The following is an 18,411-nucleotide window of genomic DNA, read 5'->3' on the forward strand; positions in this document are numbered from 1 at the left end:
TCTATGTTGTGTTGATGGAGAGTTCTAATCTTCGCGACGAGTCCTATCTCTGCAGTTTGGAATGTTGCTCGAAAACGGATGGTTGGTGTTTTCTTCGAAGGGCTTGGAGAAGTGGAGTGGGGCGCGTGTAGTTTACGTTCCATTCAAAGAGAGATGAGTGCGCATGTGAATGAAGTGTGGGTTGAAAACTTATAAAACTTGTAGGGTCTTTTTACTTGTATGTGTAGCAGGCCCGAAAGAAAAAAAAAAAAAAGAGAAAAAGAACTTAAATAACAATAACAACACCATGAGTAACAATAATAAGTTGAAAACAGTGGTGATAACAACAACTACTATAGTGACGACAATGATATTAAAAAAAAAGATATAAAAAAAGAAGAAGAACAATAACAATAAATTAGTGGTGACAATAGCTACGATTAAATGGCAATAACATTAAAAAAAAAATTGGCCGTATACATACCAAAGAGAAAAAATAAACCATAACTTAATTGAAAGATTGGTATAAAAAAAATGTTTGAACGCGTTAATTAATAACATGTAATAAAAAAAAGAGAAATATGTAATTTACATTTTATGTTTAAGAATTAAAATGCGAATGGCAAAGGGCATTTTCAGAGTCACAATCACACAGCACCTGTGAATAAATGAGATTCATATTTATTTCAGGGGGTTGAAAGATACTTAAGTGTGTAATGGAATGGACTGTGGAGGGGAGTGGGGACCTTGCCTTTAATTAGGGTTGCTCCCTTACCGCGTAGCAAGAAATTCAACGCCAACCACTCAAACTCAGACACGTGTCTTCTACTACCACGTGTGCCTAGCTACCACCAAGTTTTGGAGCCATATATAATTGCCTTATTTGACTTTCATGATTCATGCAAGCGGAGCCTTTTTTTTTTTTTTTTTTGTAGCTACTAGCTAGTGTAATATTTCATATTTCATGACGAGTAGGGGAAATTTTGAAATTAATCTACCATAGTAATCTTGAAGAAAGGAAGTTATATCGTGATTCGTGAGGATATATATATATAATTAATTCAACCTGGTTGAATGGTTAATTTACTTATTTATTTGAATGAATATTAAAAATTTAAATTTTATTTTATATGTTATATTTTAATTTTAGTCCGGATTATATATTTTATAGATATTAATTTAATTAAATATATGTACATATTCTATAACATTTAATATACAGAATTTAATGTCACATAACTAAGTTGATGAACTATATATTAGTGTAATAATTGCCTTATGTTAAATTTTAGGTATGTTATTAATGCTAAAATTTTGAAGCGAAAACAAAAAAGAATTATCATTCAAGTAGTCTTAGATTGAGTTTGAGTAAACAGTTTAATAATTAAATTTTTTTTAAAAAAATAGTTTAAATAATAAATAATTATATTAAAAATAATTTATAAATAAGTTATTTTGTATTTAGATTTTTAGTTCTAAAAGTATTTATTTTATAAAAATATAATAAAAAGTAATAGTATTATAAGAGAAGTCATTTTTTTAACTTTTTTATAAGCTCCTAAATAGTTTATTAGAAAGCTGCAATTTGATTTTAAAAATTACACTAGACATTAATACTACTACTTTTCATAAGTCAAAAGTTCAAAAAAATTATTTTTAAAATTTTTCAAACGGGTCCTTATTCGATTTCAAAAAAATATTAATAATTATTCAAATTAGTTTTTAAAATTTTTTAAATAAAATATTTTAGTCATATAAATTTTAAAAATATATAAAATAATTTTTAATATTTATTTTTATTAGAAAATACAATTTCTTTTTAATTTAATTTGAAGAGTGGAGTACAAAACAATCTAATAAGAAGAGTTTTAAAAATTTATCCGAAATAGTCATTTTCATTAATTAAATGGATCAAATTGGAGAGGATTATATTGCCTAATGTAGATAAATATTAGGAACTATTTTATATATTTGAAAATCTAGAAAACTAAAATGTTCCATATGAAAAACTTAAAGAGATTGAATTGAGTAATTATTCGTAAAATATAATAACTTTTAAAGATAAATCACATAAACAAATTAAATAGGGATCAATATTATACAAATGTCCTAAAATAAATGGTTTATATACATGTTCAATTTTATCTTTATTTGATTTATGCTTTTTTAATGCATGTATTCAATTTACTATATGTGCTATATCAATAGTAAATTGATTTAGTACTGATATAAATTATTGATATTTACTATTTTTAAGTTAATAATTTTAAAACAAAATGTCAATAAAAAAATACTCCTCTATTAGAAAAAATAAAACAAGTAAGAATAGAAATCAAATTTTTGTGTTTTAGTTTAAATTTCAAAAAATCTATATTTTTCCATAAAGTTATGAATATAAAACGGAATATTAAAAGATTTTTTATAATTTATTAAAAATCATCATTTGACTCATTAATTAGCATCTAAAAAATCATTATCAGGACTTTGGATGTTAAAAAATTAATATAACGTATAGCCCTCTAAGATGGTATAGGAGTTAAAATAAACTTAAAATTTTTTTTAGAGTTAGAAATAACAGATAGTTATACAATTTATAATTATATAATATGTAATTTAAAAAATAATTAAAATACTATATTAATTAAATTATTATTTAATTTATAAAATTAAATATAAAACTTATGCTTTGATGATTTTATGCTAAAAAATTTAAGTTTAAGCTAGAAATAACATCATCAAAATAATAAATTCTATATATATTATATGAATAATAAATCGAACCAACTAAATCCAATTGATTTTATTTATATTAAAAAAATATAAATCGAATTTAGTTGAATTGATTTACATAAATTTATTTTAAGACATACATATAAACTAATTTATTTTAGGATATTGGTGTAATTTTGATTCTCAAATAATTTAATGGTGTGAATTACCCAATTCTTAACATATGGAAGATTAATATATTCAGTTTTGATTTTAAAATAGTGATATAAATAAACGAAACTTTAAGTATTAAATAAAACGGTAAAGTATATTTTTTGTCTTTGAAATTTGGCAAAAGTTTTAAAAATATCCTTAAGTTTTATTTTGTTTTAATTTTGTCTCAGGAGTTTTCGATTTGCATCAAATATACCATCGACGGCTAAATTTTTAAAAAATTTAAGACCAATCTAATAATAATGCATGAAAATCTTAATTTGCTTGTTTTAAAGGTTGTTCTTATGAAATTGTTGTTGAATTGGTCTTAAATTTTTTTAAAAATTAGTCGTCATATATATATTTAATACAAATCGAAAACTTATAAAATAAAATTAAAACAGAATAAAACTTAAAAATATTTTTAAAATTTTTATCAAATTAAAAAAAAGTATACTTTACCCTAAATAAAAACATTGCGGTGGATTCTATTGAAATAGGAATAGTAGTGAAATAGGTAAAGTGAAAGCGGGAGGGATATTGAAAGAGGTGAAGGCAGCAGCTTTAGTAAAAGAAAGTAAAAGGAGAAAAATACAAGCGGATTGTGGATTTGGTTGTGTATTTATGTGATTATGTATGACTGTGTTCATACGGAAAAAATGGAAAAAAGAAAAAGTGAAGGAATTTTTGGTGATCCCAAGAAGATTGCTTATTTGTTGATGGCAGCAGCAGCTTTAGTTTCTTTTTATTGTTTGGAGAGACACAGACATGAGACGTGTGTGGGGAGATGGTGGATTATGGGCTAGGAGATTCTCCTTTGCTAATTACAAAAGTATTATATTGTTCTTTTCTTAATTATATATACGTGGTTATGAGGGTCAATATTAATTAATACTGATCTAGTTACTATAATTCGACCGCTACTAGTTATAGTTTGGAGATACGGTTAAAAAAATGTAAAAATTTTTATGATTTATAAATAATTAATACATAATTCAATTGTTATATTTATAACTTATCATTATAATTTGATCTATTCTATATTATTCGAAGAATAAATATTAATTCATTACTTATAATTTAGTTAATGAAATCTATACTTCAGTCCATAATTTAAAAATATGATAATAGACTAATAGTATAATACTTATTATAACAGTATAATAACTCCATCACACGTTATCACTAACAACTTAATGAAATAGTCAAAACAAATGCTAAAAATATCACGGTAATTAATTACATTGTGGTTCTCACTACAACTGTAGTTTCAAAACGTTTAGTCTCTATTTAGTCTATATAAGACAACATTAAATTAAAATAAAAGATATCTGAAAATCTAATACTCACTTAAGTCACTCTCACTTTCTTCTTTAAATTATTACTGACTTAAACGTCGGCGCATATCTTTTACGGGCATCCATCCCATCTGATTTTTTTAGAATTTAGCATATAACTCATTTGTGAAAAAGATAGGATAATATCTCTCCTTCCGCAACAAGCTATACCTCGGACAAATCTCTTAACAGTAAAAAAAATATGATTTTAAAAATTCTAATTGCAATATGTATCGATTATTGTCTTATATAGAGATTAATTTGATCATTGAATTTTAATTTAACTCGATAATTAATTTAGTTTCTAAATTTTGAAAATAATTATTTTAGAACTAATTCCTGGATTTTTATCAGTAAATAAATCAAATTAATCTCCCATATATACAAATAAATTTTATCTTGACATTGTCAGATAGAGAGGGAATAGCGTCGGCTGTTAAGTGTTATGGTGGTATATTAATTGCTAATGCCACAAGTTACTATAATAACACATGACATTTAATAACTCACATCAACTCCTTACTAATAATAATCTAGCTATATGAAACTAAATTAACAAAGTGATCAAATTAATTCTCAAATAGAACTCAAACTAAATTAACTAGGAAATGATAAGCACGGGAATGCAAAATCAATAATGTTTTGATACACAATGCTTCACTGATATGATTAAATAACATAATGATTAAAGTCTTAACAAGACATATTAAGGTCATATATATTAAGGTCTAAACAAACTATCATCGACTTGTAATTTTGGAAATATATAAAAAAAAATGTTTGATATTTATCACAAAGCACAATGCATATATATACATTGCAAAAGCAGCAATATCAATAATAATAATTATGACAATTGCAATGGCTATAGCATTTCCAACCCAACCACAATTTGAAACCCTAAGTGAAACAAGAAGAAATTCGTTAGTATCATTGTTGACAAATATTATATCCTCATGAGTTGTGAATTTACTTCTCATGATCCATTTTCAAATATATGCAATGTTTAATGTATTAAGAAAATATTTTTTATATAAATTTATCATTTTTAAAATGTTAACAAATTTATTAAAATACTCATTATTAATTAGTATTTATATAACACAATCAATTTAAGTTAGTTGAGTAGTTAACTCATTCTTTTGCTTAAACAAGCTTTGAAAAATCGAATTTCTCTTTATGCATATAACAACTTATTAATAATCTGAAAGAATTTATAAAAATTATAAAACCATGAAAAGATAATTTCTTTTAAATTTTACTTGTAATAATAGTTATTTATCAAATAACTATGACACTCCCACCTCATTACTTTATTATTAGCTTTACAAATCTAGAAACTATATATATATATATAAAATAAGGTCATGCTCTTTCATTCTTTCACCTGTCTATCCCAATGGTTAATCACTTGATATATAGGGGTAAGCACGGGTAGTGGGTACCTAATTATCCGTCCGAATTCGAACCGAATTAATTAAATTGGTTCTGAAATCAATGGGTAATTGGGTCTAACTCGAACCAAACCGATAGCTTTTGTTGGTGATTGATTCGGGTATCGGTTTTGGGGGGTGTGGAACCCGAACCAACCCGCGAATCCGATTATATATTAATTAAATAAAAAAATAAAAAATATATATGACTTTTTTATTAGACAATGATTATTTATTATTAATATGTTTGGATTTTAATGAGTTTAGGTTTTAATGTATTTGGTGTTTAACATGTTTGGATTATTTCTATTGATATTACATGTTTATTATACTTGTTGAATTTATAAGATAAAAATTTGGTTTTTTTTTTATGAATTACAAAGTCATCGGGTACCCAATTACTCGAACCGAACCAATCCGTTCTTAATCGGTTTGGTTTGGTTCGGATACATGTACAAAAAAATATAAATCCGAACCAAACCGAACTAATTATATTTTGATCGATTTGATTCTAATTTTACCATAAACCCGAACCAAACCGACCCGTACTCACTCCTATATAAATGATATAGATATATATCTCCCATGCCCTTAATTATGACTAATGTGCAGTTTATTAAAGTTTGAATTATTCAGAATTTCTACCGATTATTATATATATTACTTAATATTGCTCAATCATATGATGCTCCTCCATACCGGTATGATAAAAGATTGATTTTATTAATAATACTTCGGTGTATGTTTAAATTTTGAAAATGATATTGAGATAGCGTATCTTTATCGAATCTCTAGTGACAAAAAATATGATACTACTTTTTTATTGGTGTAGAGGAAGAATGATATTCGACTTATCAAATGTCAATTTATATCATTTATTTTCAGGGCTTTACCTCTGTTTTCAGATAATATTATTAGGAGCACTCTACTGTACAGATTAGAGTGGTATAGAAAGAGAATATAATTTTTTTTATAGTTATTTTTTATTATTTTATTATTATTCAAAATATGGGTCCTACCTTTATTAATTTCTCTTTCATTCTATTAAGAAAAAAATCTGTAAACTTACATCTTTACTATATAATTCACTATATTATTATTATCAATAATGTTTAAAAAATAACAAAAATTCAACTCAAATAACCCAAAATTATCTTATTAATTATTGCTAAAATAATTATAATTTTTTAAATATAATATATATAAAATTATAAATATTATATTATATAAAATAACTTTAGATATTATCTCCCTAGCATTTTCATAATTAATATATCTTGCATCAATCACTCATTTCAAAAGTACTACTAAACATGTGAAGATTAGAAGGGAAGAATTAATTAAATCTGGTGTGTAATTAATGTATGAAGTTTCAGATAATGATTGCATAACTAATCAAGCCCTCACATGGAGTTTCTAAAGGACAAGACTTAATTAACTTCTTTCTAAATCAATCTACATGCAGTTGAGTATCATTCAGACATCCCAAAATTAGTACTATATATCTTAATTAATATCTTATTGTATTTGTTTAATATTTATTTTATTTTATTTTTCAATTCAATATAATCATTAGATGGAAATTGAGATTTATGCTTTTACACATTTTTTATTTCATTTAATAAAAAATGATGTATCAATGCTCATCCATAAATATATCTTATTAAGTAAAAAATATTATATTTGCTCCTTCATAATTAAACAAATTAATTTTTAAAAAGTGTTATACTACTTACTTTTTTAAAACATGTAACATGTGTATCAATCAATTTAGATTCTTAAAAAAATTTACCAAGTCAAAAAATCATTTCTCTCGAATGTTTAAACTAATAGAAGAAGACAACATGAATAATTATATCTCTAATATTTTTCTCCAGGTAAGAATTTCTTTTGGACTCTCTTAATTTTTATATATACTTTTTTTTCTTCTTTTTATTTATTTTATGCTATTTTTTTTATTTTTAGAATTCATCAATAATCAAACTCTAAATACTTCGAATATAAAACTCATTATGTCATGAAATTATTTTTTTTAAAAGTTTAAACTGATAGAAAAATATAACATAAATAATTATATTTCTAACAAAATACTTACCAAAGTGTTTATATATTGCCTATTGAAATGAAAAACTCAAACTCAAATATTTTGAGAATATATTCTAAAATTTTACCATTTAAACGGACTTTCCTTGGCTCCATAAATACTTGTTTTAATATTGAAATTGTCGAAGGTTAGAATCCGCAGTCTTTATTGTTTTAATATTTTTCTTGGATATAGAATTGCATGCAATTTAATTCGTATCTTTTCTGAAAGAGGGCCACATTTCTCGTCTACTAGCGTGTTTCTCGTCCAACCATTGAAGAATAATTATTGGCTTAGAAAGATCGAGTTGTCACTTTTCTATATAAGGATGATGCCATTGAAAGATGCAATAGTTTCATTTGGGATATGAACTGTGCCTTTCAACTAGTTTCATCGATTCCTACGTATACACTTATTAGCTTTAGTATCTATCTTTTATATTAAAGACAACCCAGAGGCTTTATTGTTACTTCTGAACAAAAAAAAAAAAAAAGAAAGAAAGAGTAAAATGATTATGTTACATCGTACTTGCTGATTAAGGTTCTTCAATTCTACATGATGATGTACACTAATCAGAAACTGAAAAGTTATTTACAGTCTGTATTGAAGCAATTTTATTTTATCATGCCAACTTTATTTTATTTGCACTTTCTTCTTATGTTACATTTAACTATAATGTAAACAAAATAAAAATTAAACACGCAAAGAGAGGGTGCTATGTATGGTGCTATAAAGGGGTAAAAATTAAGTGTCAACAAACCGATTAAAAAATTGGTAAATTAGTCGAACTGATCTAAATTTTTAGGGGCTAATTAGTTTAACATAATAAAATAAAATAACTTTTTAAAAAATAATATTTTATCTATAAATATATTATTTTATTATATCCAATTAAACTTTGGTTAAACCTTCTACTTAGTTTATTATCCCATCTTGTATCTGTTGAAAAGAGGGCTGTGCTAGGTGTTCTTTCATGGTATTTTCCAAATTCCAACCCGGGGCAGGACAAGAAAGAAACTCAGCAGGACAAGGACTGATTTGCTGCGGATCCAATCTTTATTAAGGGTTTGTCATTGGCTAATAAATTATTGTATGTATAAGGTAGAATTCGAATTACTAACATTTATTTAAGCGAACTAGTGAATTAACTATTGAACTGATTCAACTTAGTCAGAAAGCTGTGCTACTTGCTGCCGAATGACATTAGAGTTGAAAGATTAAAACCGTTTGATTTTGCTACAAAAACAATTTTGGGCTAAAGCCCAAAGACTAAGACAATTTCGAACCACACCAACCAAAAAAAAGTAGATCGAAGCACAATTATGCATGTGAAAATGGGTTAGTGCTCAGTGGGTTTCAATTTTTAACCAAGTCCATTTGAAGAGAGTTTTTATTATTAAAGAAATCAACGACTAGATAAACTAAGAGTCAGGTCGGATCCGGGGCGGGTTGTGCCCTATCCTGCCCTTAATGGGCCTAGTAAAAAAAAAAAGTAATTATGAACTATTTATATATTTATTTAATAATATAATTTATTATTTATGTATATTTTGTATATTTATTTTTAATTTCATATACCGAGTATTTTATTATAATTTAATAATTTCAGTTCACCTCTTTTTAAACCAGTAATTTGAAAGATTTGATATTTGGTTCAACTTCTAAAACTTTAATATACTTATCTTACTTTTAGCAACCGTTGTAATGCAGCAACACTCTTTTTAACTCCTATTTAGATGTTACCCAGAATATCAACAGCCAACAACGATGACTAAATCTATTCACATCAACGACTTCCTGAAAGAATATAGGTTGAGGTGAAGGAACCCTCTCAATGCACAATGCCAAGATTAGAAACCCTGACTAGATTCTTATTTTTCCGATAGAATAAACTACCAAAATAATACCCAAAAGTTCACCTCGCTGATTAAAAAAAAAACTCCCAAAAAATGCTAATGACAAATAAGCTCCCGAAAGATTTAAAAATGCAACTAAAAAAATTAGATATAAAATATATATTTTAAAATACGACCCTAGAGTCAAATTATGATGCAATTTTTGTGATCATTATTAAAAAAAATTCATCTTTAAAATTTAATAATTTTGTCATTGTAAATGACCTTTTTTTTGAAAAATAAAAAAAAAAATCTAGAGAATAAATTTTACTCTAAATTTTGTTATACCTTTTAAATATTACTACAAAAATTTAGATCAAATAAATAAATCAATTACTAAATACAAAAATTGTTACTCAAAAAATATAATATTTATTAATTTTTTTTTTCATATTTTCAAATCATACAAGGATTATTTTGTCGATAACATCTTTCAAAAATTTTATTGTCGCAGATTAAATCTTGAGTACAGAATTAGTGATCAACCCTTTTCAGATAATTATAAGATTCAATCAAGTGTGAATTATACTAGACCTCTGCTCCTTGTTCAACATAGTATCTTTTTCAAATAAATTATCATTTGTACCCATAAAAGATATAAACGTTGACAAATGTACTCAGAATAAAAAAACTCACCTTGTAACCACGAAAGATAACCTCCATGTGCCATACGTTTTCTAACGTTGGTTCAGATACTAACAGACCAAGTAGGTAACCAACATTAGGATACTCTTGGGACATATAAGTCATTTTCCGTGGTTACAAAGTGAGTTTCTTTATTCCATGGATACATTTGTTAGCGTTTACATCTTTCATGGATACAAATAAAAATTTATTCATCTTTCTCTTGGCAATAAGAAGCCTGTTAGGTGAATTCTTCTTTAAGCATTTAGTTCAAACAAAGCGTTTAGGAATCACTGAGATTCAACTTTCATTAGTCAAAACTCAGAATAATTCCCAAAGCTTACCACATATAAATGAGATGGAAAACTTAAATGCCTCAATGCATATTGGAGAGAAAAAAAATGTTATTCATTTCACAAATAAAAAGCTACCATTTTTTTTCCTATATCTGCTTCAGTCCCTTGTACACACAGGGTTAGATTTCATGGTTTCTTGTTTTCCCCTTCAGAAATTTGTAGTCCAATTGAGGTGACCTAACTGGGGCTGCTGATATGCACCAACCTGTGGTCCAGGTGCAGCTGGAGCCACTCCAACTCCAACATTGTTTCCCATCGCTGGTCCTAAATGATGAGGGTTAGCCATTGCAGTTGGCTGTGGCGAGGCGTGATACATGCCAGGAAACTGCATGTGTGAAGATTGAGCTGCTGCTGCTGCTGCAGCATTGAACGAGGCATGGCCGGTGTGCGATGGCATATAGGCACCATGAGGTGTTTGCCCTGGCAAGTTATAGTATGGAGCCGATTGCATGCCAGGAAGCTCCCTTGGATTCTGTATCCAGATTTCTGATGTCTCGGCCTGTAAATGGGAATGAACCATGAGAAACTAATATCATAAGAAGGTTGCAGTTCACATGAAAAGACCTTGTCATAGATTAAGAAATATTCATTGAAACACGAGAATGAAGCTTTACTAATCAATGTCTTAACAGCATGAACTTCCTATTAGGTTTGGCACAAGCATGTAAATCCAAAAATTCAGTATGTGATGTGTAAATTGCTTTCTTGCAGCTTATAATATTAAAAGCCCGTGTCTGGATTATAGCTGAGACTTTAGTTAGTAGACACAATCATTTGGCAACCAAGACTGGCAAAGATGCAAATTTGTCTCGTGGGTACAGACAATATACGTCTCTCTATATTTCAGAGACAGAATTCCAGATGAGCCTAAAAGGGTTAAACCCTTCTAGCACCTACTTACAAGTGATAACTTTTCAAGATCATAAATTAGACTCTAATGTTAGGTTCATGCTTGGTATATGTGACAAATTAGGTTAAAATCAACCACCACTTAATTGCAAAATGGAATTAAAATAATCATGATGATTATAGGTGCACGGTACTGGGCTAACGGGATGTATTTGGAACATTACCTGAGGATTTGGAACATAAAGATTATCTTTGTACTTGACACGAGAAGAATCTTCTAAAGCTGTTGCACCCCCAACCACACCAGGAGGCATCATGGCATACCCGGTTGGATTAGCAAAATTTCCAAACCCAGTAGGACTTCCAGCAGGAACAGGCTTGAACTGCTGAACTCCGTATTTAAGGCTGTTCGCATTAAGATGGGAACTACCTCCAGGCATCAACAAGTAACTGCTGCCATTTGTTGGATGAGGATAGGGAGGATTACTTGAATATCCAGGCATAGCCATTGGCGGAACATAGACTGGTGACAAGAACTGACGATACGGCATAAGATTAGCAAAATGTGAAACATGTACTTGTGGATACATCTGTGCCACAGGAGGTTGCACCATGGAAACTGTGGAAGCGGGAACACTGTTGGCCACATGGGAACTTAAGCCCTGCACACCCCGAAGATTATGTCAGAGAAATTCTAAAGATGAGGCTACTGCAAGATCCAAATCTAAAATAAAAAGAAACAAAACTATAGTGCTTAGAATTCTCTACTAAATCATGATTTAATATACCTCTTGAGGTGATGGTAGACCCTGCCCTCGGAGAGTATCATCTATTGTGGGTCTGAAATAAGGCATGTCGTAACCAGTTGGAGGATCATAGGCCTGTTTCAAGGTAACTATGAGAAAGGAAGTACCGAAGCACAACATGCAATAACATATACGATAGTTACGAAATTATTATCACCCATCAGATAGCAACAAGTGTCATGGGAAAAGCCAGGTGGTAGAAGACAACAAACCCTATGCCATTTAAATATTTTCCCTAAAGTATTGGAATTTTATCAATGTTTGCCCTTGAAAAATTTAATCAAGTGTTGTAAAGCACTTCCTCCTATCTAGCTTGCACAATATGACGCTTTCTAGTTCAAAACGGTATGCCTATAAAACCTCTATCTAATGCCATGGAATATAATGTTAGGTCATTAATAACTGAGCATCCAAATTATGCAACTAAAGGAATCACTCACTGCAAATCCAGGCATATCATGAGAATCTTGCTGATGCTGTGACTCAGCAGGCACATAAGAAGGACTACTTTCACGAACCAACCTAATACTGCCATAAGGACCCTGATTCTGAGGACTTGAGGATTCTCTGTTATCATGCAATTGCAGCTCAGTAGCACCAGATGCTGGAGAGTCAGATACAGGATTTCTGATGTGGTCTTCCTGCAAGTCTACCTGCTTGCTCCCAGGAACATCGTCAGCGGACAACTCTGAAGCAGGCACTGTCAAGCTGACAATAAGTGTTAAATAATGTCACAACTAGCTCTTTAGAAAGTGAAGACTGAAAAGAAAAAAGTGAACATGAGACCGGTCTAAGTTAGAACAAACAACAACAACAACAACAAAGCCTTGTCCCACTAAGTGGGGGATCTAAGTTAGAACAATCAAAATAAATAAATAGACCAGAACAGGAAAACCAACCTGGCAGTAGATTCCTCATTTGATTTCTCAGCAACTCCTATATTGTTAGGTTGATGTCTTGAGGAATTAAATTCTGTCCCAATGCTACCAAAGGTCAGCAGAGCGCGATCAGTGTCTCTAACTCGAATATGCTGTGCAATAATCACATTCTGGTTCTCACTGATATTTACTTGGGAAAGTTTATCTTGCAGCTTTGCAGTATCTGATTCCGTATCCTTAGAGTTTTCCACTGGAGTTGACGCAAGCTTTTTAGGTGTTCCAATCACTCCGGGACCATTATTACTCAACTTCTGGCTTGATTTAGGTTTCCACTCTTTATTATGCTGAGTAACTGCACAAAAACCATGAAGTTTCTAGACATGGATTAGAAATGGAGGGGCGGGAAGCACATTCAAGAAATATGATGATAGTTTTGTCAATTGAGTACTGTACTTGAATTAGATTGCAAAAGTAGGAGGAAAAGTGTCCAAAAAATTAAGGTTTAGAAGACAACATCAAAGAAAATCCTAGTAATAGATTGCTATCATAAACCTTGCATCTTCTGACTGAAATAAAATGTTTCTGAATGCCCTAATGCAAGAGACAAATGCATACATAACTAAGATCAAACCACCAAAAGTTATGCATTAAGCAAAATCATTAGCCTTAGAAACGAAGACAACCAAATCAGAATTAGAAGAAACAAGCAGCAGCAAAAATCAAATTTTGGTAATGTTATTTTGGAGATATACCTCTCTGATGTCCCACAAGTTGTTGATGTGGTCGGCCGTTATATTGATTGCTCATGGATGGCCTGCTAACTGTCATGCCAGTGAAGGAAGGTTCAGTTATATTAGTTTGACTAAATTGTTCAGTCTTTGAGATGATACCAACTGAATGAAATGAATCTGCAGATGTACCATCTTTTCCAGTAAGAGTATTAGCAAAAGAACTAGGAACGGATGATTGTTTGACTGAGTTGTCTGAAGCCTGTCTACGTCCACCAACAACCCCCACTTCACGCCTAATCGCCCCTACAACACCTGATGATCTGGAATCAGGGGAGGGGACATGAACTGGATCTGTTGAAGAGGAATAAACCCCAATAGCAGAACTGGTTGATGCCACAGTTGTAGAATTCTGGTTGTTATTGGGCTTTGTTGGTTGCTCTTGTGATGCTACATTTGATGTTGCACCTTCCTTAGCAGGTGTAAATTTTCTGTCACTGGCATTTGGAATAGCATCTTTTGAGTATCTTCCATGTGAATTAGGAGGACCATTTAGAGCCTGCGATATATTTCTTGCACCAGATGACCTTTGATTACTATAAGCAGTTGATGATCTGTAACAAAGTCAATACACGAATTATGTACAAAATAATCACTGAAAATAAATCAAAATAGTGATCCTTGACAGATATTTCCTCAAACGACACAAAGATATCTTTCAAGTCTGCCTTCAAGCAGCAATTGCATTAAGTCAAATAACATTAACACATACAACCCCAAAACCCATTTCCAACATCCAACTCAACATTATCCTCAAAGTTTTGCAATTAAGTAGTAAATGGACCTTCAATCAACATATTTCTACATTGATCGTCAAAGCATTCAACAGCTCTATGGCCAACTAAATCTCTGCCCTACATCATCACCTTTATATACACGATGAGGATAACTTGAGATTATTTGTATCAGTGAATCAAATCACAAATCCTACAACTAGGGTTCTTTCTCACATCTCATTCAATTCATTTCTAATTTCGTCTTGCCTACAAAAACACTTCACAATTTCACATCCTATCTGTAGCAACAGCATACCTAGCCATGCGATAAAAGCTTTCAGTTTGCCAGAGTTTATGTAATGTGTATGCACGATTATGGATTACTAAGGAGTGAGGATTCCAGGTATGCATAGTCAAGCTAGTTTCCCTTTCACTAATCCAGATAATTTTAAAAAAATAAATAAAAATACCCTTTTTCAGAAGTGTTCACAATTGACTGCTCATTGGTAGATGTTGAGCATTGCACTGAAGGAGGCTTTACTTCTTTATATATGTGATTTACTCTATTGTCTCTGACAACTCGAAACTCTCTGCTGATGCCTGAACATTAAGCAATACTTTAAGATCAGCTCATACATACAACAATGTGAATTACCATAAAAGAAAAAGCATCCGGCCCAATTGACTTGCATATGTCAAAATATAATAACCTAGGTTTTTTCTGTTATATCTGCAGTGAAACTCAATCTTGTAATTGACCACAAACAGTAATGATAAAAATATTAATAAAATTATTGGAATATAAAACTGAGTTCATGCTTTTATTGACAATCTATATCTATACAAAGAACAAAATGAAGACCTTAAACCTCAAAATGAAGACAAAATGCTAATCAGGGCATCAACTTTAAATCTCAAAATAGGCAGGAAATAAGTCATACCAGGTAAGGTATTCCGAGAATAGTTTGTTCTTCGAACATTATTATGTTCAAAAGGGGTATTATATTTCTTTCCTTGACCAACATTCTCAGAATTCCTTCGTGGGTTGACAGGGACTGGGTTCCCAACATTTTGAGGCTGCAATAACATATACTTGTAAATAAATTACAAAGAAAAAAAAAACCTATACTCTTAAATATGTTGCCATGGATTTAATGAAAAAGAAAATGTATATGAAGATGCAATACCTCCTTCTTTCGGTCTCTCCTTCTCTTCACCTCATGGAATGGATCTGAATAACAAATTCAAAATTTACACTAAGAGAAAGTATCATTTCATTGCTCACTTTTCTTCAAATCAATAGTTAATTGTTGTCAAAATATAATTAGAACCAACAGGCTGATTAGCAATCCCGACATACAACACAACTAGAATAGGACACACTCTTCAAGACAACATGATCTAGAATACCGGTTATATATCAAGATGCGGACTACCTAAATATTGAACTGCGCCACAATGGAGACAATTTACGTAGTAACTACTTAGGTAAATTAATCAAGCATGAACTATAATAAAATGTTTACATTTAAACCATATGATGTTCAGAAATTATGGAAAATTAAGCTATGCATTTATGGATTCACAGAATTTTCTTTTCAACTGATCAAATATTACCCTAGGTAACTGCTATTTGGGCAATGGCCACTGATAAATCACACATTTACTAATTTACTCTTTTGATCATCCTTAATCCTCGAAACAAAGGGCACAGAACTAATGACATTGTATCTAGGAGGAAACTAAACTTACAACAATGAAGGTCTGGGTTCAGTGGAAGAAAGAAATGGGGGCATGGAACGGCATTCAAAACTATATGTTCACTATGAAGCACATGCTATAAACATCCCTAAATCTTCAATTACAAAGTGCCCATTTTTCCTAGTATTCACTAGCTAAAATACTTGACAGGTGCAATGACGTCGACGCTGCCTTGACAATATCAGCTCCTCGCAGCCTAAATAGAAAGTACCACGACATGAACAAAGAAACATTGGTCTTGTACACTGAAGTAAACAATCAAGAAAACACCAAAGGCTCACAATCAAGTTATCATTCCTTTCTCCAGATACCAGCATTCCAATATTGAAAAGTCAGTGTGCCGCTGAATTAGCTTATTTTCTAGTTTCTGCTAAAAAAAAGGTAGAAATCATTTTTAAAGAAAAAAAGAAAAAGGATTTTAAGATAGCATAAACAAGTGGTACTCTTTTAAAATACACAAGTGAAAGAATTTGAAGTGTTTCATGCATTTCATGTTATTAAAAACTTTAAAATTATTACTTTTCAATAAAAAAAAGTTTATACTTGTAAATTATTAAAGAGTGCCCTAGTTTTCCCCCTAAAATCAACAAGAACCGAACCAAACCTGTCCTAAACTACAAAATGTGACATTCATACGAATTAACTAAACAAAGACAATTCAGAATCACACATTCAGATGAAAATATTCAGGTAAAGCAAACAAGACCTCATTAATCCAAAACCAATGAATAACTACCAAAAGAATAAAAACAAATAAAAAAAAAGAGATAAATATAAGGAAACCTTGGTTGAGCAATTTCTGAGCAGCATCGTTAGGATCCATGTTTGTTTCCTTGAGAGCGACATAGATATCAGCATCAGAATGGTTCCCAACGATTTCTTTGATGGATTGAATGGTTCTTCGCACTCTCGCCGACAGTATCTGTGTGTTATTACCGTTTCCACCCTCAGCCCTCGGAGAACCACTCCCACTACCAGCTACCATTCTCTCTTCACAGCCCCAGGAAACACGAAAGGAAGAGGGAAAAGAAAAAACGAAGAAGAAGAATGGGGTTTCGAGTTCGAAGACGCGAATGCGAAACCGAATAAGAAATCACGAGGAGAGAGAGAGAAGAAAGAGGAGAAGATGGGAGAGGGTAGGGTTCCGCTGGGTGTTTGTTTCTTTGTCTTCTTCGCAGTCGGAAACTCGAAAAGAAAAGCGGCTTTGGAGTTTGGAGGCACAGCGAGCGACAGAGACTCTCTCACACACACAAACTCAACAACATACCACTCTGAGGGTTTTGAAAACGTTTGACAATGACTTTGAGCGAAATTTCTCAGTTTTATTTTCTGCATCCTGTACCCTTGCGGTTTTCCTCCAATTACCATTCTACCCTTCATTTTTATTTGTCTTTTAAAGTTTAAACTCCAATATTTATTCTAAAATATATATAAAAAAAATTAAATAATATATTTATTATACACAAATATTTAGTAACTAAATTTTAATATATATATAGTATATTTAATTTATTTATATGATAACAAATTGTATATTTTATTTTTTATCAATTACATTTTTTGAAAAGTTTGTTTGTAAATTTATATAATAAAAAATGAATCTTTTATTTCTTATAAATTACATATCTTTGGAGTATTTTGTTTATAAATTTGGTTAAGAAAGATTTTGGGAAAAATAGAAAGTTTGTAAATGGTTTTAAAATAAAAATTTTAGAGAATCTTATTAATCATTCTAAATACTCCAAAATCCATATTTTTTAACAATAAAATTAGACGTTCAATAGTTTTTTAAACAAAATTTTTAATTAAGTTATGGTAGACTTTTTTTTGTTCATACATAGGTGCTGTTTCTTCTTCTTGTCACTGCTATCTTTTTTTTTTTCTTTTCTTCTTCCTTTTTTTCTTTTTTTTTTTGTTATTCTGGTCATCTTCTTCTTTTACATGTTTCGTTTTTTAACGTCATTGTTGTCATCGCTGCCACCAT

The 18,411-nt window shown here is 30.1% G+C and overlaps 1 protein-coding gene across 2 annotated transcripts; it reads right to left on the reverse strand.

Annotated features, from left to right (window-relative positions):
- Positions 1-10,514: 10,514 nt before the first annotated feature.
- LOC112780119 (uncharacterized) lies at positions 10,515-17,786 on the reverse strand. Of its 2 annotated transcripts, XM_025824460.3 has the most exons (11): positions 17,211-17,786; positions 15,854-15,897; positions 15,608-15,743; positions 15,137-15,266; positions 14,083-14,504; positions 13,915-13,983; positions 13,184-13,514; positions 12,725-12,992; positions 12,267-12,359; positions 11,703-12,140; positions 10,515-11,128 (listed from the first exon to the last, which is right to left on the reverse strand). In XM_025824460.3, the coding sequence occupies exons 1-11, from the start codon at positions 17,410-17,412 to the stop codon at positions 10,778-10,780; spliced, it is 2,484 nt and encodes an 827-aa protein (XP_025680245.1). In that variant the 5' UTR covers positions 17,413-17,786; the 3' UTR covers positions 10,515-10,777. The 2 variants fall into 2 exon arrangements, with proteins under 2 accessions (XP_025680245.1, XP_025680244.1); XM_025824459.3 differs by having other exon boundaries at positions 13,915-14,504; positions 17,211-17,737.
- Positions 17,787-18,411: the final 625 nt, after the last annotated feature.

Source organism: Arachis hypogaea, chromosome 19 (assembly GCF_003086295.3).
Source record: "Arachis hypogaea cultivar Tifrunner chromosome 19, arahy.Tifrunner.gnm2.J5K5, whole genome shotgun sequence".
Lineage (NCBI taxonomy): Eukaryota > Viridiplantae > Streptophyta > Magnoliopsida > Fabales > Fabaceae > Arachis > Arachis hypogaea.

Coding starts and splice junctions, on each gene's coding strand:
- LOC112780119 (XM_025824459.3), bottom strand. CDS start 17,412: ATGGTAGCTGGTAGTGGGAGTGGTTCTCCGAGGGCTGAGGGTGGAAAC. Junction 15,898..17,210: donor TCAGAAATTGCTCAACCAAG/GTTTCCTTATAT, acceptor TTTGTTATTCAG/ATCCATTCCATGAGGTGAAG. Junction 14,505..15,136: donor GTGAACACTTCTGAAAAAGG/GTATTTTTATTT, acceptor ACTTTGTTACAG/ATCATCAACTGCTTATAGTA.